The sequence below is a fragment of the Petaurus breviceps genome, unplaced genomic scaffold (assembly GCF_028583685.1).
Source record: "Petaurus breviceps papuanus isolate PSGF00001 unplaced genomic scaffold, PetGlider_PUasm1.0 90740, whole genome shotgun sequence".
In the NCBI taxonomy this organism is placed as follows: domain Eukaryota; kingdom Metazoa; phylum Chordata; class Mammalia; order Diprotodontia; family Petauridae; genus Petaurus; species Petaurus breviceps.
The window spans coordinates 6,463,881-6,490,584 of record NW_027187330.1 but is presented as its reverse complement, the minus strand read 5'-3'; the positions used below and the strand labels follow the sequence as shown (position 1 = coordinate 6,490,584).

The window sequence follows — 26,704 nt, the reverse complement described above, 5'->3', positions numbered from 1 at the left end:
CGGCTCCAGTGTCAGGATGACCTGGGAATCGCATCTGGGCTCAGATACTTAGCACCACACCCTGAAATAACTGGCTGTGTAATCTTGAGCAAGTTACTTAACCCTGATTGCTTAAAAAAAAATAATAGATCTTTCAAGTTTGTAACTGGTATTTCCCATATCCACCTTTATGATGGTAACCTGCTCAATCTTTGTAGATGGTTAGATAGATACATAGATGATTAGATAGATAGATAGAGAGAGAGAGAGAGACAGATAGACAAACAGACAGACAGTCACAGACATAGTATTTGCTAAGTATCATTATGGGCTAGTCATGGTGCTAAGCAATAGAGACTCAGATACAAGTAAGTAAGATAGTCTTTTTCTTCAAAGAACTTCCATCTTTTTTTTTTCCTTTTTGGAGGGGTGAATGCAGAGCATTTGGGCTTAAGTGACTTGCCCAAGGTCACATGGCTAGTTAAGTGGTGAGTGTCTGAGGCCAAGTTTGCACTCAGATCCTCCTGACTCCAGGGCTGGTGCTCTGTTCATTAAGCCACTTAGGGCCCCAAGAACTTTCATCCTAATGGGAGAAAATAACACACTGGTACATGCTGGAAGCCAGGGTAAAGAGGGGCACAGAATGTCTTTGTGGGGACATGACAAAACAAAAACAAAGGAAGTCCTTTCATATGAGCAAACTGAGGTTCGGACAGTGTTAGCAACTTGACCATGTTCGCACAGTTCCTAAGGGTCAGAAGTAGGTCTTGAACCCAATTCTCTTAACTCCCTTCATTACACCATACTGCCTGACCCTCTTCAGTTAATGTTCATGCTTCTCAGGTCTCCCTCTTTATTTGCACATTTCAAAAGCACACCTCTATGAAAAGGTATCATTCACTTCTACCTTTCTCCCACAGAATATTATAGCACCTCACAACATGGGGTTCTAGCTCTGCCTTCACCCCCAAAACAAACTTGGTGGCTTAGAAGTTGCAACTTGTTAGCAAATGACCATGTGGCTTGATTAAGGCTCTAGCTGGAATAGTCTTGCACAAGAAATCACACAGGCATGTGTGTTTGTGCCTATCTGTGTGTGTATTTCTTTGCAAATCCTAAAGTTACATGTATTCCATATAATATATGTTTAATTTTAAATGAAATATACATATATGCCTACATACATGCATACATACGTATGTACGTATGCATGTATGTATGTATTTATCAGTTAAAACTAAAAATGATGTCAAAGCCACACTTTCCTGAAATCTTGACTTAGCCTGTTATCACTCACTTTGTGCATTACAAGGAAACCAAACCAAAACGTCAGGATGTGACCCAGGGGAGTTAAGTTCACATTTCAGCTTTGTCATTTAACAATGAATACTTAACTAAGCATCTTAAATGTCTGTGGAATATACAAAGACAAAAAACGAAACTGTGACTGCCTTCCAGAAACTTACAGTCTTTCAAGGAACCAACATTTATATATACAAGTCTATAGATCCATCCCTATGAACTGAGGTTGGCAGCTGGGGGCACCAAGGAAGGTGTCAGGTTGCAGACGGACTGGGTTTTAAAGGAAGCCAGGAATTCTAAGCAGGAGCGAAAATGAGGAGGGAATGTATTCCAGCCACAAGTAGCCTGTCCAAAGGCACCAGGATCAGAGATGGAATGAATATCATGGGTGAGAAGTAACAATGGGACAGTTTGGCTGGACCAAAGAGTGTGAGAAAGGAACAGTAATATAAGGCTGGAAAGTACCTGGGAAAGGCTATAAGTGTCAAACACAGAGGCTTTCATTCTATCCTAGAGGCAATGGGGAACCACCAGAGCTTTCTTAAAAATTTTTCTAAAATTCAGAGGAGGTCAGATCTGTGCTTGAGAAACATTAGAGACCAGTGTGGAGGATCGATTAGAAAGGAAGAAATTTAAGCAGGAAGACCTATTGGAAAGCTATTGCAATAATTCACACAAGTCATTTTAGCTCTCAGGGCCTCAGTTTCCTCATCTGTAAAATGAGGGGTTTAGACTAGATGTTGTATTCTATAGTACCTTTAAATTACCATAAGATCCTCCAAATCCAAGTCGCTTAAACAAAATATTCTTCCCAACTCTTTTTCAGCCCAAATCTAGAATTTAGAAGCAACTTTCTGTTCTAAATAGAAATTAATCTTCATGCTTTAGGAAATGCCTCCATGTCCCTGAAAGTGTTAACAATAGAAGCACTTTGTGACATCTCTCTCTGTCAATTGAACTATTTCATTCTTAAAATGTGCAAAACATATTAACCAATCACATTTTTATTTTGGTTTAAAACACGTAAGTGTTGGGTTTCATTATCTCCTTTTGTAGATAATCATTTTAGCTAAAACATGAAATAACAAAATATTTACAATCAAACATTCAAATAGCCACATGAAAATGACCTCTATTTTGAGTTTGCTCTGTATTTATCACCCAAATATTATACGAACTTTACTACTGACCTATGCAAAGTTAACACCCTGGGGACAGTCATTTAAAGTACCACTGGAAGAAATTAACGAAATAATTCCATTGTCTCTGGAGACACAGAACAGATAATTAGCAATGAGATTTACTAAGCATTTACTGACTGCTTAATTAAGCATATATCATGTTGTTTAAAGTGTCAACAGGTCCAGACAAAAATAAAAATAAATTGATGACCAGAATGTAACTTAAGCATTGCTTAAAATAATTCTTCTCTGTACACTTCTTCACTCCTACCACCTGTCATAGATAGGGCCACCTACATATTCTAGTGTCCAAGGTAGGCAGGAAGTAAACAAGAAATAATTAAGCACCTACTAAATACCAGGCACTGTTCTAAGTGCTCACAAATACTATCTCAATGTCCGTGCTATTATTAGTCACATTTTACAGCTGATGAAACTGTGGCAGATAAAAATTAAGTGACTGGGGGGCGGCTATGTGGCAGTGAATAGAGCACCAGCCCTGGAGTCAGAAGGACCTGAGTTCAAATGTGACCTCAGACACTTAACACCTACTAGCCTTGTGACCTTGGGCAAGTCACTTAACCCCAATTGCCCTGCTTTCTCCCCTCTGAAAGAAAAAAAAGAGAGAGAGATTAAGTGACTTGCCCAAAGTCACCCAACTACTAATTAGCTGAAGTCATATTGAACTCAGGTCTTCCTGACTTTGTTGGCCTGATGCTCTAACCACTTTATCACCCTGTTGCCTCTGCAGGAGTGTGGTCTTTGGAGCAACTCAAGCAGAGCTGAAATTTGATGTAATCATCTTGACAACTAAGAGGCAACCTGGGAGAGAGGAAGAGGAGAGATTTTTGAGTCAGGAAGACCTGGGCACAAGTCTTGTCTCCAACACTTACTGGCCCCGTGACCACGGGCAAGTCACTTCTCTCTGTGTGCTTTGGGTATCTCTCTAAGATAGTAAATTACAAAAGAGAGGCTGAGCTTATTGGCAGAGGACATTTCCACATCAGTAATTCACCATACCAATGACGTCACAGCTGTACCTACCTTCATGTGCTTCCCCAGAGGTTGATAGCTCAGGATACAAAAGCCGGGTTCACTATTTTGGTCTAAATAAGACTCCATTTCTCCAGTTCCCTTTGTATTCTAAGGTGTGGCCAGTGTTGAGACTGGGTCCAACTATTAAGGCTGTAGATAAGACAGCTTATTCTGGTCTGTGAACGCCAGGGGAGCACATGGTTGCGTGCGCACCCCCCCCCCACACACACACACACACGTCAACTCTACTATGTCTTGCTTTTCAATCATTATTGTTTTTACCCCCTAGATGTAGCAACAGAATTGTGTTGTCCCCTCTGAGGAAATACATTATAGATTCCAGAGTCTAGAATAAATAGGCAGAACAGTGAAAGAATAAAGGAGGTGTGAAAAATAAATGGAATGAGTCCATCACACCTTTAGAAGTAAGTGCCCCAGGAGGGCACTCCCCCCTGCCTCTAACATACACTGATTGGGTGACCCTAGGCAGGTCATTTAACTTCTAAGTACTCCCAGGTAACTGGGACTATAAATTGCAGAACTGTTGTTGCTCTTCAGGAGGGAGTTCGCTCATCTAAAAGTCCCTAAATTATTGAAATCGCACAGACAGAACAAAGAGATATTGAGAAACAAGTCACATTCTTCTCTAGGAAAGCAAGCTTCTATTTCCAGCTCTTTCATTTACTCTCTAAGTAACCATCAGTAGATCACTACCCTATGTTTCAGTTTCCTTATTTCAAAAATGCTCCTACCACCTGCTTCCAACCCACCTATTAGAAAGGTGTAAGAAGCCCTCTATTAGAATGAAGTGAATAAAATACCTTCATTCACGGGAGGAAAAAAAAAAAACAGGATCACCTAAATAAATAGAAGGTCTCTTCAAGGCAGAAGACCATTGGATTTCCTACAAGCGTCCATGAATCTGTGGCTTCATACCATCCATCCACCATATTGGAGATACATGAGCTTTTCCATGAAGTTAAATGGCCTGGCTGAAAGCAACAATATCACTCAGAGGAAAATAAGGTACATCCCCTAAGGACTGCATTTGACTCATTTCATTTTGCTGGAATGTTAGTGCCAGTATCATTCAACGTAATTTTGTTATTTGGCTCAGTGCTATGTCTTCAACTGTGCTAAGCCTGTCTCCTAAGACGCCTTTCATTTCCATCTCATTTTTGCTGGTTTTCTCCAGCTCGAACATAACTTATTGGAACTAAGGTACCTAGAGCTGAATACATTAGAGCAGTTATGGTCTCATCAGGGCTGTAGAGGAGGAATGATCTCTTTCTTATTCAGGGACATGAGGCCAATTTATACTCAGACCAAAACGGAATAGATTTTCTTGGGGGAAGTAAGGGAGTTGGCTGCCATATCACAATAATTTACTGTCCACGATCACTCCTAGGTCTTTTTCATTGTGACAGTTTTTAAAGTTTCTGTTGCCTGCTGAATGTCTACTTGAGACTATTTTTTCCCCAAATGCTTTCCACTGCCATTTTACAAACTGAATTTCATTTTGTTACTTCCTGTCTTACATTTCTTACCTCTCTGGATCCACACTTATTATGTATTTCAGTCCTCACTTGTGTTAACATCTCCCCATATAGCATTCTCTGAGAAAATGTTCAGATCATGTTTACTCCCTTTTCAACATTGCTGATAAAATTCTCTAGTGAAATCAGACCTGACAATGACCACCGTAGTTTCTGCTAGAGACGTTCCCCTCAATATTTGTCATTTGTGATCTCACAGACAATTTTACACCTATCTACTCGATGATTTTCTTATCCAAATGCACAGAATAATTATCAAAGCCATAACTAGGGCACAGTGATTAGGGCTTTATCCCAAACCATGGAAATCACTTAATATGCTCATTGCTTCAATGGGCGAGACTCCTCGATTTATAGAGGTTCTTATCCTGGCTTGTGTCATGGACCGTTTTGGCAGTCCAATGAAACCTATAGACCCTTTCTTGGAATAATATTTTTAGACAAATAAAACAGAATTACAAAAAACAATTATGCTGATATAATATAAAATATTTTAAATTTTTAAAAACTGTATAGACTCCAGTTTAAGAACTATTGCTCTATAGTAACTAGTTTCCTCTCCCAAACAACTAATTCATCTTAATTACTTTTGTATTTTTTTTACATTTGTAGTTGCAAAGTCAATTTGAAAGCACATTGTTATGCTGCTTGCCTTGTATAGATTTCATGATTCTTGTGCAGGGCTCTAATATTTCTGGTTATAGCTCTGACAGCTATATAGCATTTTCTGCATTCCCTTGATCCTTATTCTTATTGTCTCTATCAAAGTTGGAAATCTCATCTAGTATGACTTCTCTAAAACTTCAACCTCTCTCTTGAGCATGCTCCCATTGACATCAAGACTACAGTCACAAATTTCTATTTATCTGCTCTATTATTTTGTTCTGCACAGAACTGACAAGAGATCACCCAGAAAGAACATTTCAGAATCACTAAACTTAAAAATGTGGACAATCATGGAATTATAGCATCTCAAAGTTTGAAAGGACCTCAAAGGTCATCTAGCCCAACTCATACATGGGCAAGGATCTCCTCTATAGCAACCCTGGCTATACACTGACAGCCAGTGTCTATTTGATGATCATTAGTGATAGGAAACCTAATGGAATCCCCAAGCTACCCAGTCCACTTTCAGACAACTCTAATGGTTCATAATATAACCTTCTAGAGGGTAGGCAGTGTCTTTTGTTTTCTTTTGTATTCACAATGACTGGAAAAGAGCCTTAGATATAGGTAGGCACCTAATAGATACTTGCTGAATAGATTTCAATAGCATAGTACTGTTCTAGGCACTAAGGACCTTTGGTACCTATCATAATCAAAGGGAATATAAGACATGATACCCACACTATTGAAGAGTACAGTCCTTTTAGAGATAGGAAGCATACATGTGTAATACATTTACAGAACAATATAACATAGCATATAATTTGGGTTAACGGTGTCATATAGTACAAAATCCTGATTTTTGAGTCTAAAGGTCTGGGTTCGAATCCCAAACCTGCTACCTATAAGAACATGGGAAAGTCACTTAATTTCTCTCATCCTCAATTTCCTCACTTATTATATGAGAGCCTAGTAAGATGAACTCACTAAGGTCCCTACCAAGACTTTAAAGGATGGCTGGGTATGCAATGAAAGAAGAGAAGTGGAAGTGCTTTCCACGTAGGGACAATAGTTCGAGTAAAGGACTGACTATTTCAATGGCCCACCTAGAAAGTTTGTATCTAGTCAAAAGCATGAGTGCTAAAAAAAGAGAATACCATAGTGCACAAAGCACTGAATTTAGAAACAGAGAACATGGGTTTAAATCTGCCTCTGCTTTTTAGTATCTGTGTGAACTTGAGCAAGTCAGTTAACATTCATGGGCCTCACTCTCCTAATCTGCAAAATGAGGGGCTTGGGGCTACATGACATCTAACTTGCTTTCTAGCACTAAAGCTACAGCAATGGAAGGGACTGCTTTATGTTTATATATATATATATATGCACATATGCATCTATGTGTGTATATTAATGTATATTTAATTGTGATGGTATCATTTGCTTCACTGGACCTGATGAATGCATGGACTTGAATAAACACCATCCCTGATGTCTTGGAGTTTATAATTTTTTAAATGACACAGAAGACACAGAAATGTCAATATAAATAAACAAAACATTGATTTGATGAATAATCCCATTGCACACCAGAGAAAATGGATTCATTGGGGCGGCCAGGTAGCACAGCAAGTAAGAGTAACGCCTCCAGTGTCAGGACGACCTGGAGGATCGAATCCCGGGCTCAGACACTTAGCACCCACTCAGAAACACCTGGCCGTGTAACCTTGAGCAAATTACTTAACCCCAATTGCTTAAAAAAAAATGGATTAATTGAATAGAAAGCAGGACTGAGTTCAGGTCAGGATATGGAAGACAGGAAAGAGCATGGGGATTAGAGACGTCATCCGGTTATTCTAATTTTCCTTCTAAAGTTAGAATAACCAGATGATGCATACTTGGAGCAAATATACTTAAGACAAGGATATGTCTGAGGGGACAGACTAGCCTGAGTCAATTATAAGAAAATAGGAATAACTAATTTCCAGGCCTGAAATGCACACCTTCCTAAACTCCACCTCTCAACATCCCTAGCTCTTCTCAATATTCAGCTGATGTACCATCTCCAACCTAACAGGAGCTTTCCTGATCTCCTTGCCTACAAGTATACCCTCTCTCTCTCCTTAAATGATCAGATATCTATTTATATGTTGTCATGTTCTGTAGATACTCCAGTAGAATTTCAATTTTTTTAGGGTAAAGATTGTTGTTGCTGTTGTTTTTAAGTTCTGTTTCTGTACCTCAGCACCCAAGTACAGTGCCTTTTAAACAGTTAACACTAAATGTCCATTGGATTGAATGAGAAAAAAGCTAAAACTCGTTCAGAAAAAATGGCTGAAATGTAGAAGGTTTATCTGAATACAAAGAAGGAAGTATGGGAACTTCCTAGGTGAGGAAATTCCCTTCCCCAATGCAGATCAATACTTTCCTGCAACTTATCCGTCTTAAAGACTTTCCTAGAGCAGCAGTTCCCATTGAAGGGCACTTGAACCCACTGAGGATTCGTGACATTGGTCTAAAGGGTTCCTGCTAAAAAGTGTTTAATGATGACTTAAGCAGCAAATAATTATAAAGAATATCATGAGTAGTAAATTACCTTTGGGGTTCACAACATATGTTTTTAGTTGTTGTTGATAAAAAGCTCTTGAAACAAAAATGTTTGGAACCATTAGTCCAATAGAATGTAGAAGGAATGTGATTTGCCTGCGGTTCCAAAACCAGTATATATCAGAAGTAGAATTTGAATTGAGATCTTTCTGGCTCCAAGGTCTATTCTTACTGGACCATGCTATTTCTTTTTTTTCTGAAGAATAAACCTAAAATTTCTTTTCATCAAATAGAAAGAGGGGGGAGGGGGAAGAAGAAGAAAATAGTGAAGAAATGGATCATTCATTCATTTCTTCATTTGTTTGTTTTGGACCAGACCCACAATTTCACTAATACAAGAGATTCCCTACAAGGAAAGTCCCTCTCCTAATGGACATCATTGCCTAACCTATGATCTAAAGAGTTGCCTGGGGCGCTAAGAGGTCAAGTGGATCACATAAGCAGCACGCATTAGAGTTGGGACTAGATCCCAAGCCTTGATTCCAAGTCAAGGCTCCTGGTTACTATGTCACACCACCTTTCCCACCGGTAAATAGTCACCATTTTAATGTAACCACAAATATATTCACATAACTCTTCAACAAGGATCTGTTTGCAAAGCATTGTACTCAGTTTTCTCCTCTGTAGCTCATGACATAGATTTCTCATAGCTCACCAAACTGGCATCTGTCTTTTTACTTTGGCTGACCATTCTTTTACTCCTTTTACAAGATTCTTATGTGAACCAACCCCTGGTAAATAGGGGATGGGGAGAACTGCATATCTTCAATTCCTCATGTTTAATATCACCCACTCTGACTTGGCTCACTCGATGTTTAAAGGGCTCATAAAACAGAAACTTGCACAGTAAAACAAGTTTTTGGCATGGAAAGAAGGTCATAACCCAAGCAAGAAATTGGCAAGGTAAAGGGTAAAACTGGCAGAGGGCTGGAAAGAATCATTTAATCCAGTCCCCACATTTGAAATGTCATTTGGAAGAAGGAATAGGCTTGTTCTACTTGATCCACAGGGCAGAACCAGTAACAATGGGTAGAAGTCTCAAAGAAGCAAATCTTGACTTGAGATCGGGAGAAACTTCTTCACAATTAGAACTGTCTAAGAATGGGATGGGCTGCTTCAAAAAGTGGTAGCCTCCCCTTTGCTGAAGGCCTTCTAGAAAAGGTTAGTCAACCACCTTTCCTGAGTGTTGGTGGTGGGGAATTTTTCTATGTAATTGGTAGGGGTTGGACTAGGATGGCTGTTGATATCCCTTCCAACTTGTAAGTTCTGATTCTGTGATTATACAAAACTCAAAGAAACAAAGGCCCAGAATAAAGAAAGTGCTTACCCGAGGTCATACAATGAAGTAATGATCTTGGAATACTATGCTCCCCAAATCTCTTGACTCCCAATCTAGTACTCTACAAAATCCACCTTTCTCATGGCCTGTAGTCTAGCCCCAGAAGTAGCTGATGAAAACTACCACTAATGAGCCATTGGCAGAGTTATGAAGACTACCACCCACTCCCAATCTATGAAAAATCCTATTGAATATCATTTCAGGACATTTGTGGCATTCTTCAAGTCCCAAGACAATCAGTTCACAAACTTTTAATAGGAACTTAATATCTTTGGATTTGCCTGGATATTTCTGGACAGCCAGGCACTGAGCTAAGTACCCAGAATAGAAAGAAAGGTAAAAAGATAAAAATACTTCCTCAAGGAGCTTACCTACCAACGGGACATGGGGGAGACAAAATGTAAATAGAAATACAAGCTATATAGAAAGGAGAAGGAAAGACTCAAGAGGTTGGGGAAATTTAAAAAAAAGAGGTTGGAGAAAGAGACTTCTGCAGAAGGGGGTATTTGAGCTGAGTCTAGAAAAAAGCTAGGGATGTCAAGAGACAGAGGTGAGAAGAGGATAAAAGAAGTAAAAGAAATATGGGGGAGGGAAAGAAAGTAAGAGAAGGGATAGGAATGGGGTGGGGGAGAACTTGGGGGAGAGAATGAAAGTGCAAGAGAGAAACCCCAAAAAGGGAAGACTTCCACTGCCATTAAAATTTCACAAACTACCTAAGGCTATATTCACAATGGAGCATTTATCCAAATAGCTAAGTGGGGTGAATCTACACTCAAATCATGGACAGTAAGTTCTCATTGAACAAAGTACTAGATGATTGCTTTGAGTGAATGCAGAATGCTCTAATTTGTTCAGAAAAGTCATTGCCAAACTATTCAATATATGGCTCTAGTATAACCTTAAATATAAATAAAGTAGAGAAACAGGAAACTATCCTACAAATTACTTTGGGAAATAGTTCCCCTCCCATAACAATCAGCTATATGATTTACCATCTTTGATGGTGGAAAGATATGTGCTTGTATTAAAACTCAGTTGTTTAATGAATTTAAGTTTACATAGGGAGAAAAATTATACAACTGTACATTGAACACAAGCCCTTGCTTAAGGACAATACAGCCAGCAAATTCAAAAAGAAAATTAAGCTTGACTGCTTTAAGAGTCTTCATTGACAAAAACTTTGTCTCAAAAAAAATGATCTCATCATAAAAATTATATATTTATTCAATTTCACATAAAAATGAAACTTCACTGTTTTCTCTGTTTTTACATATATAGAATCAAAGTAGGTGGATTATCAGCTTATCCTTGGGCATCTCCTGACCTGGGTAACCTACAGCATGATTAATTTCCCAATAACTCAAGATGCAATTTTAATCAATAAAGAAAAATGTTTCTCATATTCATATCCTTATATTATGAAGAAATTATTCTTCATTAACAAAGCATTCTCCTCTAAGATGTCTAAGACACTTTATACATACATTGCTGTTTTCATTTTACATATAAAATAGTTGAGGCAAAGGAACTGCATGTGATTCTCTGTCCATTCTTGTATTAACAAAATTCAAGGACTGAAAATATATGTTCTCTAAGGTATCTTCCTATGAGTTGTTCTCCTTTAGCTCTTGACTGAAGGATAGAACTGTTTCCCAGGTGTTCCCAATGGTCAAAGTCACCAGCTGAGATCCTCACATTTCACAGAAATTACATTAATCAACATGCAAATCTGAAGATAATTACTAAAACTTAATTTCTGGAGCCCTTATTGAACTACTAGGTCAATGGTCTTTTCCTAATGGGATGCCATCCCAACCAAACACTAGCCAAACTCCAGAGTTACTGATTTGAATTTACAAACCAACCCAATCATTAAGACAAAGGACTATTCACCCACATCCTCTCTCCTCCAAAAGAACCAAACAAGCAAATAAAAAATGCAGGTGAGCTGTGTGGCAGAACTCAAACTGATCAAATAATTGTTCAACTCTAAATACAAATAGTGAGCTCCTTGATGGTGAAGATTATCTTTTGCCTTTCTCTGTAGCTCTAGTGCTTAGTTCAGTTTCTGGCACATAATAGATGTTTAATAAATGCTTATTGACTGACTGACTGAATTTTATTCTTTTTGGAGGAGCATGGAACAGTGCACAGAAAGCCTGCTTTGGCATTAGAAAGACTCAAAATCAAATCCCTTCTCTTACATAGTCTAGCTGTGTGACCCTGGGTAAGTCATTCAACCTCTCAATGCCCCAGGCAGTTACCTACTCAAGACTATATGGTATAGGTGAGTTGTTCAGTGGAGGCATTTTCCACACCAATCAATTGTCCTAAAAGTAACAATGACAACAAAGATTCAGAATCTCTATGAACTTTACTCAGTTGCCCTCAGTATCCTTTTAACCTCAATAATTTCTTCATGGACTCAAAATCAAGCAATCAATAAATCAGCAAGTTTATCTTAAGCATATACCTTATGCCCAGGAATTATATTACATGCTTGGGGTACAAAATCAAAGCATAATAATCCCTTCCCTCAAGGAGTTTGTATTCTACTGGGGGAGGCAACCAATATCATGTAGGCATATACAAAACATACAGTAGTACATTTTTATGCTCAGTTTCTCCCCCACCTAGATCTCCCCTTTATAGACACAACCAAGGTAAAGCATTGTTCTAAGGACTGCAGAAACAAGCCATAAAATGATATAGTTCCTGCCTTTAAGAAATTTATGTTCTATTGGTTAGATATAGCACAGACACAGCTGATCCTGTGGTTCTGACCCTATCATGTATTTGTCTTCATAGAGTTGGAGTCTTCCTTACCTCTGATTTCTGTAGCTGCTGTGCCATTTGACCATGTGGTCCACTTACTCCTGTGTTTGCCGACTTCGTGGACTTTGCAGATGTACTTTCCTTGATCTGCTGGTTGAAGGTTTAAAATAGAGAGGCTATACAGTCTCCCATACCTTTCTTCCTGGAGGCGAAGTCTCTGACGGTTTGAACTGCGGCTATAATTTCCATAGTACTGAACCATCCTCAGTCTTGTCATTTTGATCATTAGTTTCTCCTGGGATGGAGATAGTGCAAAGAGCCAACGAATGGCCAGGAAATTGTCCTTCCTTCTTTTCTGGGAAACATGACAGAAAAGGGTTGCGTTTTCTCCCTCCAAATACTGGACAATTGGTCCTGGTGAGACTGTTACATTGAGGGCTTCACAAATATCTGCAAAGAAAAAGAGAGTAAATAATAGAATTAAGCGTTATCCTTGTTTGGAGTCAGCATATTTTCATTCAAGGCTCTTAGTATACAGTTACAAGGATTCATCATCCAGATTAACTACAACATACAGACACCTCAATTTATTTCAATAAGAATTTATAAGCATCTACCAGGAGGAAAGCTCTGTTGTAGGTGCCCGAAACACAAACATAAAAAGGAAACAGTTACTGCTCACAAAGAGATTACATTCCAGAAGGAGAGGTATATAGATAGGCATGTACTATGTATGTATGTATGTATATATGTACATAGAAGGAAGAAAAGAGAGAGAGAGAGAGAGAGAGAGAGAGAGAGAGAGAGGAAGAAAAAGAAAGGAAGGAAGACGGATAGTTAGAATAAAAAGTATGCATCCAACATCAATTGCCACCTAATACTAAAAAGAAAATTACTCTCAGCATTTTGAGTCTCCTTAGGCCTCAGTTTCCTTCTCTGTAAAATAAGGGAGTTGGACTAGAAGACCACTAAAGTCTGCTTTCACCTCTAACATTAAAGTATACTTGGAAATTATTTTAAGGATGACATGCCCAGCTTCCAAAACACCATCTGGCCTAATAGGGATAGAAGATAATATAACTGCCTTCTTATTCTTTCCTACCCTAGTCTTTGCGACCTCCATCAAGGCCCCTTAGCAGTGATCAACATGTGTTATACAAGAAATGCACCAAGTGAAACCAGATGCCTTAAGCAAAGCAAATAACAATCACCATGAAAAATCCCAAACGGGCTTTCCGATTTTCTCTTCTAATTCATAGAATCATAGCCTTAGAGCTGGTGGGGACATGAGAGGTCATCAGCTCCAATCGCTTCATTTTACAGGTGAAGAACTGAGACCCAGAGGTGTAAAGTCACTTGTCCAGAGTCACACAGCTGCCAGTAAGTACCTCAGTGAGGATTCGAACCCAGGTTTTCCTAACTCCAAAACTAGTGCTTTACTCACTATATGACATTGCTTTGCAATTAACATTCCTTTCTCCCTCCTTCTAAGCAGCACAAAACTAATAATACCCATCAAACTTGAATTTTCTGAGTTGTGACAGATGAAAGGTTCAAGTATTCTTTAGTGTGTCCTTGCCACCTCATAAAATCATACTTTAATGACAGAAAAATCTTTAGCAATCATCTAATCAATCTTATTTGTGTAATGGACCCAGCAGTGTGCTCCTAGTAGTTTGGGAAGAGTCTATTGTTAAATTTTCAGTGCAGATACCTAGAAATCTACAAATGCTATGAATGAGACCTGATTTATCAGTCTAGATTATCATCTAGACTTAAGAAAATGACAGAGAAAATGTTAGTAATGAAGATTAAACCCTAAAATATGTCCTGCATACTTTTTTTGAGAGTCAGGTGTTAAACACTTACCAATAAACCCTTACATGGATTCATTTGGTTATCTGGACCATGCCTTCTCAGGCTAAAGTTTTTAAATAATTGAAGAGAATGATAGGTTTCAGTTACAGGTTAGTAGTGGAAATACAATATTGTCCCCATTCAATTCCTCGGAGGCAATCAAAACGAGGAAACTGAGACCCTGAGATTTGAATCTAAGTCCTTTGACTCATCTTGCTTCCAAGCTTTCTCTCTTTTTTCATGTATCTCTAATTTTGTGAATCTCAGCAATTCTTATAGATGAAATAAAAGGAAGAGAGAAGAGGAAAAAAGTGCCAAGCATTGCTAAAATTCATGGAACAGCAATATAAGTGTAATCTGACATTTGCTAAGAACTACATATCAATAAAGGCAAACTGTCATCATTTCATAGGGAGATATGCACCTGAGAGTAGGAGGAAATTCTCAGCTTTCTTTGGATGTTTGTCTTTTGTATAATATTCCCTAGTCTCAAAGGGGCAGAAGAGGAAGAGTCAACTGGAAAATGAAGGCAATTTCCCTCCCAAGATCCATCCATGGTTTAGAATTCTGATCCTGCTCCTTTTGGGATATCATTTTCTCAATCTCTAAATAGTGGAGAGATCAGACTAACTGACCCATGAGGTCCATTCTAGCTTTATTGTTCCAATACATCATAACAAGTTCACAAGGAGGAACATAAGGCCAAGGTAGAGAGGAAAAAGAAAGAGTTGAACCAAGGTAGTAGCTCCCTGTTACTTCAAGGAACAAACATGAAATTCTCTGTTTGGCACTCAAAGCCCTTTGTAACCTGGCCCCCTCCTACTTTTCCAAGCTCCTTATAACTTATTCACCCCACACACTCTGTGATCCAATCACACTGGGTTCCTCCCTACTCCTTGATAAGTTATCTCCTGAATCTGAGCATACACACTTGTCCCCTGTGCTCAGAATTCTCTCCCTCCTCATCCCTGCAGGGTTTCTTCAAGGAGCCTTTCCTGGTCTCCCTTACCACTAGTGCCTTCTTTCTGTTTATTTCATCTAATTTATCTTGTATGTATATTTATCTTGTTTGTACTTAGTTCTTTTCATATTATCTCTTCCATTAGACTGTAGGCTCCTTGAGAACAGGAACTGCTTTGTTCGGTTTGGTTTGGGTTGGGTTTTTCTTTCCTTTTTTTGTATCCTCAGCACTTAGAATAATTGCTGAAAGATAGTATATGCTCATGGGAAGCTAGGTGGTTCTAAGTGGATGGAGCATTGAACCTGGACTCAGGAGCACCTGAGTTCAAATCCAGCCTCAGACACTTACTAGCTGTGTGACTCTGGGCAAATCATTTAACTCTGTTTGCCTCAGTTCTTCATCTGTAAAATGACCTGGAGAAGGAAATGACAAACCACTCCAGAATCTTTGTCAAGAAAACCCCAAATAAGAGAGTTGGACACAAGTAAAATGTGCAACAATAAATATATGTTTAACGAATGCTTGTTGATTAACTTACCCAAAGGAACACACAAGCAGAACAAGGATAAGAACTCAGACCTTTTAACTCCAAAACCAGCCCTTGTTCCTTTGTACCAATCTGCCATTAACAAAGGGGATTCATAACTGAGATAGAATAGGAATTGGAGAGAAGGGGGGAAATGAAGAAAGGATGAGGAGAGGCTTTTGTGTGTACGAATTGGAGGGAAAGAGTAGAGAGCAGAGAAGATTCTTGAAGTCTTCCTCCCGCTCATTGTAATTTCAGACCTTCATATTCAATCACCAGAGGACTCCATAGCCACTGAGGGTGGTCCTTTCTAAAGCAGCTGCTATAACTAAATAAAGTCAGTAACATCTGGAAAGCTACAATTTATAGTCAAGTTGTCTTTATTATATCTGGCCATTGCATATTTTAAAAAACAATACTGCAGCATTCTAAGAAAAAAAAACATCCATTCTAATTTCTGACATTGTTAGCCAGCTTGGAGGGGAGGAGGAAGACAGTCATTGCAACCAGCTATTTTCCTGACATAAAAAAGAGATGAAATCCAAATGCAGATGAAAAAATAATCAATTAGATTGGAGGCTCTTTCAGGGCAGGGTCTGTGACTTATGCTTTTCACAGTACCTAGCCTAGGGCTATATGAGATGAATGAACACCTACAGACTTAATTATGAAGCAAGAAATAATGAGATTGAATCATGATGCTGCTATCCAGGCAAGATGACTGGGTCAGTCCTTTTATCATGATAATGTTCATGCACTAGCTGCCTGTACTGGCTCTACTCACTGATTCAGTCCTTATGTCTTTATAATAAGACTTTTGCCCACAACCCTTCTCCTTAAACAAATGTCTCCAGGTCACCAGTAACCTCAACCTAGTTTCAGTACTTACCTTTGTTGACCCCTCTGTAGGACTAGTGACTACCCTTTCCTTCCTGATACTTTTCCCTTGGCCTCCATGATAACATATTCTCTTGGTTCTCCCATTTCCCTCTCTTTGCTTCTTTTTTTCCACTCACTCTCTATCCTCTTCCACAGCACAAATGCGTGTGTGTGTGTGTGTGTGTGTGTGTGTGTGTGTGAGTGGGTGTGTGCATTACCCAAGATTCTGGCCTCTCACTCAGTCACTCTAAGTACTTTCTTCAATGGTGAATTTATCCACTTCAAAGGCTTCAACTCTCCCTTCTGTATTGATGACTTCCAAATCTGAATCTCCCAACTCTAACCTTTCTTCTGAACTCCAGAGCTGTTCTCTGGACATTCCTGCTTAGTTGTACCACTAGTAAACTGTACTCCAAAACCTGCTGAAGTTTTTCTCCTTCTATTTCTGTCAATCACATCACCATTCTCCAACTTACTCGAGCATGAGACTAGGGAGCCATCTCCTTCACTGGTCATGTCCAATCAGTTTCTGAGTCCTGTAGATTCTGCTTTGAACAGAGAACTCCTTACTCCTTTCCATGTACCTTTTGATTCACTGACATCAGCCATCATGACATTTGTCTTCCAACCTTGTGCATGTTCACTGGCTGTCTCCTATACCTGGAATGCTTTCCCTCCTCATCTTCATCTCCTGGTTTCCTTCCAACATCAGCTAAAATCCCACCTTATCCAAGAAGCCTTTCCCAATCCTCCTTATTTCTAGGGTCTTCTCTCTGAGATTATCTCCAATTTATCATGGATATATACATAAACATGTGTGTTTACACACATATACATATATGTCTGTATGTATACACATATGTGTATTATGTACCTTGTTTGTACAAAGTTGTCTGCATGTTGTTTCCTTCCATTAGTCTGTGAACTCTTTGAGGGCAAAGACTGTCTTTTTCCCTCCTTTGTATCACTGGTGCTTAACACAGTACCTGGAGCATAGTAGGAACTTAATGAATGTTTATTGACTGGTTGACACAGTGCCTGATAAATAATAGATGTTTAATAAATTAATGCTTGTTGACTTGATAGTGTCTCTTATGTGTGTCCCTATCTGTTCATCCTCATTATCACCACCTGTATTTAGGTCCTTATTGCTTCTTACCAGGACTATTGCAATCACCACCTCCTGACTCATTTTCCTGCTTCTAACCTCTTTCTCATTCCAATCTATTCTATATACCACTGTCAAATTGGCCTCACTCACATCACTTGCCTGAACAAAAATCTTCAGATTCCCCAAAGCCAACCCCCACCAATATTTTAAATTTCTTTGTCAAGTAGTTAAATTCCATCACAATCTGACTCCCAATAATCCTTCCAGTTGCATCTCACCCTGCTCCCATTCAAATACCCTATGCTCTAGCAATATTGAAAATCCACTATTTCTCAAAAATTCCCAACTCCATGCCTTTGCTCTTTTGAAAGCCTATTCATCTATGAAAGCCAAGTCCAAGTGTTACCTCCTTGCATGACTTCTTCCCAATCCCCTCAACCAAAGGTAAGTTTCCCCTTTTCCAAACTCCCCTAGCACTAGATTTATACCTCTCTTATAGCACATATCCCACCCTGCATTGTATTAGACATTAAAATAAGCACTTAGCTGAAGTCTCCTACTAGAGTAAAATATAGGCTACTTCCTAAAGTGAGATTTATTTTTAAAATCTACCTATCTATCTATTTACCTATCTATCATCTATCTATCTATCTATCTAACCATCCATCCATCTATTTATTTACATGTATATATGTGTGCGTGTATACATTGACATAGATACATAAAATTTATCATCTATCAGTTTAGCAAGCTCTCTGAGGGCGGATAAAGTGTCTTCTTTATTTTTTATAATGCAAACACCTGGGTTATTTCTCTGCATATATTACTCAGAAAAATCCTTGTTGAAAGAATGAATGTACCTAATATTGTGTTAAAAATGCATTGTTCCAGATATATGCCTTACTTTATTCCCAAATCTGGTTTGAATAAAGCTTGAGTCTGACCCTTAATCACATTATTGTTCAGTATATGCTAATATATAGACAGATGATAGAGATATAGAATGATGGAGTGAAAGTAGAGAGGAAAAGGAAATAGTTGAACCAGGGAAAGTAATTGACTAGGGTCTTGGGTATACATCGGGAAGGAATCTCAGAGACCACTTAGTTCAAAACCCTTATTTTATAGATGAGGTAAATACTTAGGTATTATATATATGCACATATAAGGTATGCATACACACACACACATATATATATACACACACACATACATACATATGTGTGTGTCTTCTCTCTTAGAGGATAGTCTTTATTTAGTGGCAATCTACTCCCAGAACAATATGAGTATATTTCATAGGTTGCATCAATGAAACATATATTGAAAAAGATAGTCTGATTACAAGGGAAAGTAAAGAGTAATCTATGGACAGAGCATGTTGATATTTATATCCTTATGTTATTAAGAGAAGATGAGGAAGGCCCCCAATACATTGCTTGGACCTCGTAGGGCAAAGTTAGAGAGCACATGGACAAGGATTGCCCAGGTTGAGACAGGCATTAATGGTTTGTGGCATGCAACCCTAGAGCAAATACTGAAATCAGTTAGCTCACACATAAACCCCCTGAAGTACTGTAGTCTATCCAAGTGTGAGTCCTATTGGCAGAATATTGGTTCATGATGACATCAGCATGGTTTTGCGTGCTCTAAAGTCAGAACTCTGCCCATGTTCCAGGAATTACCTGGTGAGTAACAACCAGAGTTTGCCCTATGGGCTCATTTCCCATCCTACAGCTGCCCCAGGAGTTAAGCCATTGGAAAACCTCACAGAGAAGCAGCAGCTGGTTTCCAGGATTTAAAGTCACCCCATAAAGGGCTCCCTGCTAGAGATAGGGAGAGCTGAGAAAATCAGGAAATTAAAACAATATGACCAGGATCGATTGGACAGCCCCAACACTATTCACCAGCCTCTTCCCATTAACACTGCATGAAAAGCAAGATTATTTATAGTGACTGAAATATGAGGAAAAAGAGCCAAAGATTCTCTTTCCCTCAAAGGAAAACAGATTCAGTTCTCAAAGACCAGCACCATTCCCATAGTGATCAGGGCTCTAAGAGCTTCACAGCTCAGGTGAGTGAATGCAGAAAGCATCAATGCTAACTCATCTTGTAGAAAATAACTTTATCGTTGCTTTGCAGCAATGTAAGAAAGAAAACAGCATCTTGGGATGATCTCTTGGGAGACAGGTGGTGGACTACAGGGATAGAATGCTGAATTTTCTGTCAGACATGATTGGTGTGCCCATTTGTTTGGTTTAATTGCTTTGCTTCCTTACAGGAGATAGTTCTGAGGGTAGAGAACAAAAATGACAATAATGGGTGGGGGAGGAAAAGCCCCAACAAAGCTATTTTTAAAAAATAGCTCGTGTTTTACTTCTAGAGATGCCACTTACTAGTCACACACTTATGAGAAAACTGCTTAAATTCTCTGGGCCTCAGTTTAGTTATCTGTAAAATGGAAATAATTAAAATGGTACCACTATCAGGTGGAATCATGAAAAATGTGTTTTGCAAATGATAAAGCCCTATATAAATGGGAGCAATTATTCCTATGACTAGTGTTTGCATAATTAAGTTTCAATTTCTCCAATTAATCATCCAAGTTCCCAGTTCCTTCATTAAAGGAACAAACATAATTATCAGAAAAACCTTTAACCTTCTTAAATATTCACGTCTACTCTCAAAATGTTTATAATTGTTCCATCCAACTCATTTATTAAACATTTATGGTATTTCATATGACAAATGTTGATGGAGAAAAAAAAAAGCTTGGGTAAAGCTTGGCACCTCATTTCATGAACTTTACAAGCCAACAGAAGGAATATAACAAACCTACAGATAATTTTTATATAATAATACATGATAAGTGCATCATGAAAATACACATTTTAAAAAGTTATATGAGGTCCAAAGGGCAAAACCTCATAGGATGACAGATATATTGGTCGTTTAATACAACCCTACATTTTCAAGATTAGGGAATGGAGGTCCTGGGGCGGCTAGGTGGTACAGTGAATAGAGTACCAGCCCTGGAGTCAGGAGGACCTGAGTTTAACTCCAGTCTCAGGCACTTAACACTTACTAGACATTTGACCTTGGGCAAATTACTTAATCCCAATTGCCCTGCCTTCCTCTCTCCAAAAATTTAAAAAAAAAAGAAAGGAAAATGGAGGTCCAAGATGGATAAGTGACTTGCCCGAGGTCTTATAAATATTAAGATTTGAACCCAGGGTCCCGTTACCCTAAATTGCACAAACACTCTTTTCACTGTATCATGGAGTCTCTCATAGGTTGTTAGCTCTAGGGAAAATCAGAGAAAACTTCCTGAAAGTGGGTAGCAGTTGAGTTTTATATCAAAATAGGAGTTAATAGCTTTTTTTGTATCAACAGAGTGAAGCCAATGGATTCCTCTAAATCATGTAGCTATTACTACATTAACTATTAATGTTTTAAGATGTATATAATAAAATGCATACACTTATAAAGGACTAGAAATATATTGAACTACAATTATAAAAAAAATGTAAGTTCATGGACTCCAGGTTAAGAACCTTTTAATTAAAGAATACACAAGAATTTAACTAGAGAAGAGAGGAAGGGAAGACTCTCCTTTCGTCCAAAGGGAAGATCAACAGAAGGGACTGGAGTATAGAAAGCCCAGAATGAATCAGGAGATAGAGTACTCATTGTTGACTGGTGTGAGGATGACATTGAAGGGGGAATGTAAGATCAAGATGCAAAGTTTGGGTGCTACTAGATTGAATACCAGGATAAGTAGTCTGAACTTTACTCACTAGGCAATAGGGAGGAATTAAACACTTTTGAGCAAAGGAACAACCTGACCAAATCTATGGATAAGGGAGATTATTCTCTCCCCTCAACAAAGGATGGAGAGAGAACAGTGGGACAAGTTTTTGTTGATTGTGAGGGTCTCACAATCAAGGCAGACAAGGGTTAAAAACATAAAATAAAACCTTGAGTACTGGACTCTGGTTCCTGAGTAACCATTCTAGATGTGTGGGTAGAGAGCAGCAAGTCAGTAAGAAGGCAAGCAGGTGGTAAGAAACTCCCATTAGCACCAATGTAACTAAACTCCCTTCACTTCTGTCCCTTCCTCCTCCAGGCTCATTATGGGTAGCAGCAAATATTTTTTGAACACTCCTACTACTATTACTAATAATAATAGCTAGCATTTATTTACACTTTAAGGTTTGCAAAGTGAATTACATATGCAAATTATCCCCAAAGAATTAGTTGCTTAAAATAACACTAAGTCTTTTGAGATATTCTCCCATAGTGCAGTTACTCAGTCCATAAGCAAATGTATAATAATAATTATAATAAATATTAAGCACCTACTATGTGTCAGGCACACAGAAGGTCTGGCCAGTGTACTAGAGGCTTTCTTCACTTTCCCTTCATATCTTAAGAACACCAGTAACACACAGAGGTTATCGACCAGTTACTTCCCAGTTTCATCTATCTATCTATCTATCTATCTATCATCTACCTATCTATCTATCTATCTATCTATCTATCTATCTATCTATCTATCTATCTATCTATCCACCTCCCCACCTATTTATCATATATGTCAATCTATCTCTCCTTATCTATCACTATCTTTACCTATATATTTATCCATCTATTTCTCTTTCTCCTCCTATCTCTTATCTTTCCCTATATCTTTCTATTTATCCATATCTCTATCTCTCTATCCTGTCAATCTCTCTCTCTATCTCTGTCTCTCCATCTTTGTCTCTGTCTCTCTTCATCTCTGTCTCTCTCTCTTTCTCTCTCTCTCTTCTATCTATCTTGAGTCAGTATGGCATAGTAGATAGAGGACTTGCCTTGAAATCAAGAAGACCCAGTTCTGTCTCTGTCTCATACTATATATAGGATCTTGAATAAATCACTTGCTTCCTAGTGCTATAGGCAACTCTCTAAGATTGTAAATTGAAAAGCAATTTACTGACCTGCCTTAGCAGCAGATGTTTCATACCACACCAGTGTAATAATCACAGACTCATTCCTATCCTCATGTAAAAAACTCTTAGATAGACACCTCAAGTGGACAATGAGTTGCTCCAGAATTAAACAGGAGGAGGAGAGTAGGCTACATTGCCTTTGGGAAATTGCCAAATTCTTTTAATAATGTCTCAAAGAAACAAAGGTCCATGTTTTTAATATAAATTCATCTGATATGTTATGGTTGAGAGACATGGAAGATTAGGACATTTGAACATAATGAACAATTCAAAGAATCCCATTCTGGTTTTTCTTGGGGGGGAGGGGTTGGAGGAGGAAAGGCAAGGTAATTAGGGTTAAGTGACTTGCCCAAGGTCACACAGCTAGTAAGTGTCAAGTGTCTGAGGTCAGATTTGAACTTAGGTGCTCCTGACTCCAGGGCTGGTCCTCTATTCACTGCGATACCTTGCTTTCCCCCATTCTGGAAGAGTGCAGAGAAGGGACTCCCTAAGAAGACTTCTTGGAAGGAGTAAGAGTGTTTAGATGAAGGATAGTGGACAGTTCCATACAAAGAGAATGACGTGAGCTCAGAAAGACAGAGTAGCATGTTCAGGTTTAACTAGAGTTTGCAGAAGAATAGTAGTTTTGTGTGCTGGGAAATCAGATTGCAAAGGTAAGTATGGGTCAGATCAAGAACGATTCTAAATAATAGACTAAGAAGTTGGAACTTTGTCCTGTGTTTGGACTTTATCCATAGCCAAAAGAACATGGAAGTGAGGCAAATAGGTAGCAAGCTGACAGTCTATTTACTGACACAGGGAGGAGTGGAAAGCATTCTTCTCTCCTCCCCTCCTCCCTTCTCTCCACCCCCTGGGGAAGCTAACAGAGGGCTTTGCTTCATTAGTGTGTGGCAACCCACTTAATTCACAGATGAGTAAATGAACGATAAATTGAGGTCATTTTGACTTTGCATTTTCATAACATTTTGTCTTATATACAATAGGTGATTAATGAATGTTTTCCAGAATTACGATTTAACTTTACTTTTGGACCAGGACTTCTTTCCCTAATACCTGTTTGAATTCAGCTACTTTGGAGTATGAGATTATTGGAATACTGCTGGAAAGCACATTCCATTGAGTTCGGTAAGGGCCAACTCCCCAGCTGCTCCTCCACAAATCTCACGCAGTCCCTTCTCCCTCTCCAGATACACAAACTCTCTGGGTTTCCATTTGTAACCAAATATGTTATCACTCAGTGTGCCTTTACCCAAGGTAATGAATTCCTTCAAGTATTTCAGTCCATATCTCCTCTCCTCAGGCTGTGTTCTGGTTGACTTTTTACCTAAACTCCAGAGGTAGCTACATTTCAGCAGTGACATCCATGCCAGGGTGTTTTGGAACAAAGTGATATTGCTGATGGAAAGCCAGACAATAGTAAGCCTGCTATCTTTTAGAATTTCACAACCAAAATAAAAGTCACTGAGTAAAGAAAGGTTACCAAGTTTATTCAGGATTGTTTTCACCTTAAAAATAAACACGTTGTTCACATCTTTTAAACATTTCAATATGCCTAGAGATCTCAAAGCACTAAGGAATAAATCTAAATTCATATCAAATAAGTTCAGATATTCATGCCTGCTGCCACTAGCTATTGACTTCTCATTTCCCCAACCAAATGTCATTGTGCCACCAACCAGTTCCCTCTAGGCACAGGATTCCCCTTGCCAGCTGGTCACTAACCCCAAGGTCTCTGCCTCTGCTTGAGATGTCCCAGAGACCCAGTCCACTCTAAACCTTAGACCCATTATCTTCTTGGTAGGGGAACATCTAACCTGACCTGTCATTACTCTCCAACATCCTCTGGGTCTTACTATCTGCCCTGCTACTTTTCCTGCCTCAGTATGACCTGATCTCATCTCCCATGAATTTAACATAAAACATGAACCCTCCTTTATGTGCTGTCTCTCGAAATTATGATTGAGAAAGGGCTATAAAAATGTTCATACCCTTTGAACCTGCAATACCACTTCTAGGGCTGTATTCCAAAGAGATCATATAAATGGGAAAAGAACTCACATGCAAAAAAAATATTTATAGCAGCTCTTTTTGTGGTGACCAAGAACTGAAAATTGAGGGGATGCCCATAAATTAGGGAATGACTGAACAAGCAATAGCAAAAGAATGTAATGGAATACTATTGTACTATAAGAAATGGCGAGCAGGTGGACTTCAGAAAAACCTGGAAAGACTTATATGAACAGATGGCGAGTGAGAGGAGCAGAACCAGGAGAACCTTGTGCACTGTTACAACCACAGTGTTTGATGACTAACTTTGATAGACTTGGCTCTTCTCAGTAATGCATCTTTCTAAGTCAACTCCAAAAGCTCATGACGGAAAACGCTATCCACATCCAGAGAACAAATTAGAGTCTGAATGCATATTGAAGCATACTGTTTGTTCTCTTTTGTTTTGTTTCTTCTTTCTTATGGTTCATTCCATTGGTTATAATTCTTCTTTGCAATATGACTAATGTGAAAATATGTTTAGTGTGGACGTATATGTAGAGCCTATTGGAATTCAAAACCTTGTGAAACTGAATGTTGTGAACTAAAAATAAATAAATAAAAGAAATTAGAATGGGAACTCCTTAAAAACAGAGACTGTCACCATTTTCTATTTATACATCCAGTACTTACAATAATGCTTGGTACATAGTGCTTAATTAATGCTTTTCCTTTGTGCTCCATCCCATCACTAAAAGAGCTCGACTACCTTAGGCACAGGTTCCTAAAACAGCTCTGCAAAAGTGGCAGCTGATCAGATTAATCTTCAGACCTTGGAATCCTCAAACAGGAATAGTTTCACCACTTTCAGTTGTCAAATCTCTCTCTCTCTCTCTCTCTCTCTCTCTCTCTCTCTCTCTCTCTCTCTCTCTCTCTCTCTCTCTCTCCTATCTTTTTCCTACTTCCTCCCTCCCTCTCTCCTTCCCTTCCCTTCCTTCCTTCCTTCCTTCCTTCCTTCCTTCCTTCCTTCCTTCCTTCCTTCCTTCCTTCCTTCCTCCCTTCCTTCCTTCCTTCCTTCCTTCCTTCCTCCCTGCTTCATTCCCTCTCTTCCCTCCTTTCTTCCTGACTTCACACTTGCATTCATTTCACATAACCAATCTGTTGCCAAGTTTTACCATTTGTACCTTCACAACATCCTCAAATATGTCCCCTTCACTCACACAATCACCACCCTGGTACAAGTTATCACCACCTACCTGGGTTATTTCAATAGGCTAATGATAATCTCCCTGCCTCAAGTTTCTTCCTATTCCATTTCATCTTCTACTCAATTATTAAAGTGATTTTCCTAAAGTATAAATATGATCGGGTCACGACTCTACACAATATTCTCCCATAGCTCCCTATTACCTCAGAGATTAAATACAAAATCCTCTACTTGGCTCTCAAAGTCCTCCATAAACCAGCCCCTTTCTACTTTCCTATCTTTCCAGTCTTACTCCTTTCTCCCCTCCTCATACTAATAGATCTAATGACATTGGACCTTCTTGCTGTTCCTGGAATAGGACACTCCATTTCCTGACTCCATCTATTTTCACTGACTCTCCCCCATGCCTGGAATACCCTTCCCCCTCACCTCTACCTCTGACTTCTCTGGCCTCCTTCAACACTCAGCGCAAATCCTAACCTGTGAGGAGGCTTTTCCTATTCCTTCCCAACCATTGCCTTTTCTCTGAGATTACCATATACATAGCATATATATGGTAAGCATATATTAGATATACAATAATCTCAGAGAAAAGACACTAGTAGGGGAGGGAAGATAATCTATTAGCACTTACATTGTGTGTGTGTGTGTATACATATAATCTCACAAGTAATATATATGATAGTCTCAGAGAAATCTTACATTTGATCCTGGACGTAATAAGGAGTTACTGGAGATTATTGTATACAATGGTGATAGAATCAGATCTGTGCTTTAGGAAAGCACAATGCTTTTTCTTCACTACTGCCTTT

At 38.8% G+C, this 26,704-nt stretch overlaps 1 protein-coding gene across 4 annotated transcripts in view; it reads right to left on the bottom strand.

The window, feature by feature from the left end:
• VSTM4 (V-set and transmembrane domain containing 4) overlaps nucleotides 1–26,704 on the bottom strand; it is a 166,772-nt gene that overhangs the window by 134,625 nt on the left and 5,443 nt on the right. For all 4 annotated transcript variants that reach the window (XM_069067243.1, XM_069067244.1, XM_069067245.1 and 1 more), the window contains exon 2: nucleotides 12,429–12,827. In XM_069067243.1, coding sequence (XP_068923344.1) covers nucleotides 12,429–12,827 — 399 coding nt within the window. The remainder of the gene's footprint in view (nucleotides 1–12,428; nucleotides 12,828–26,704) is intronic.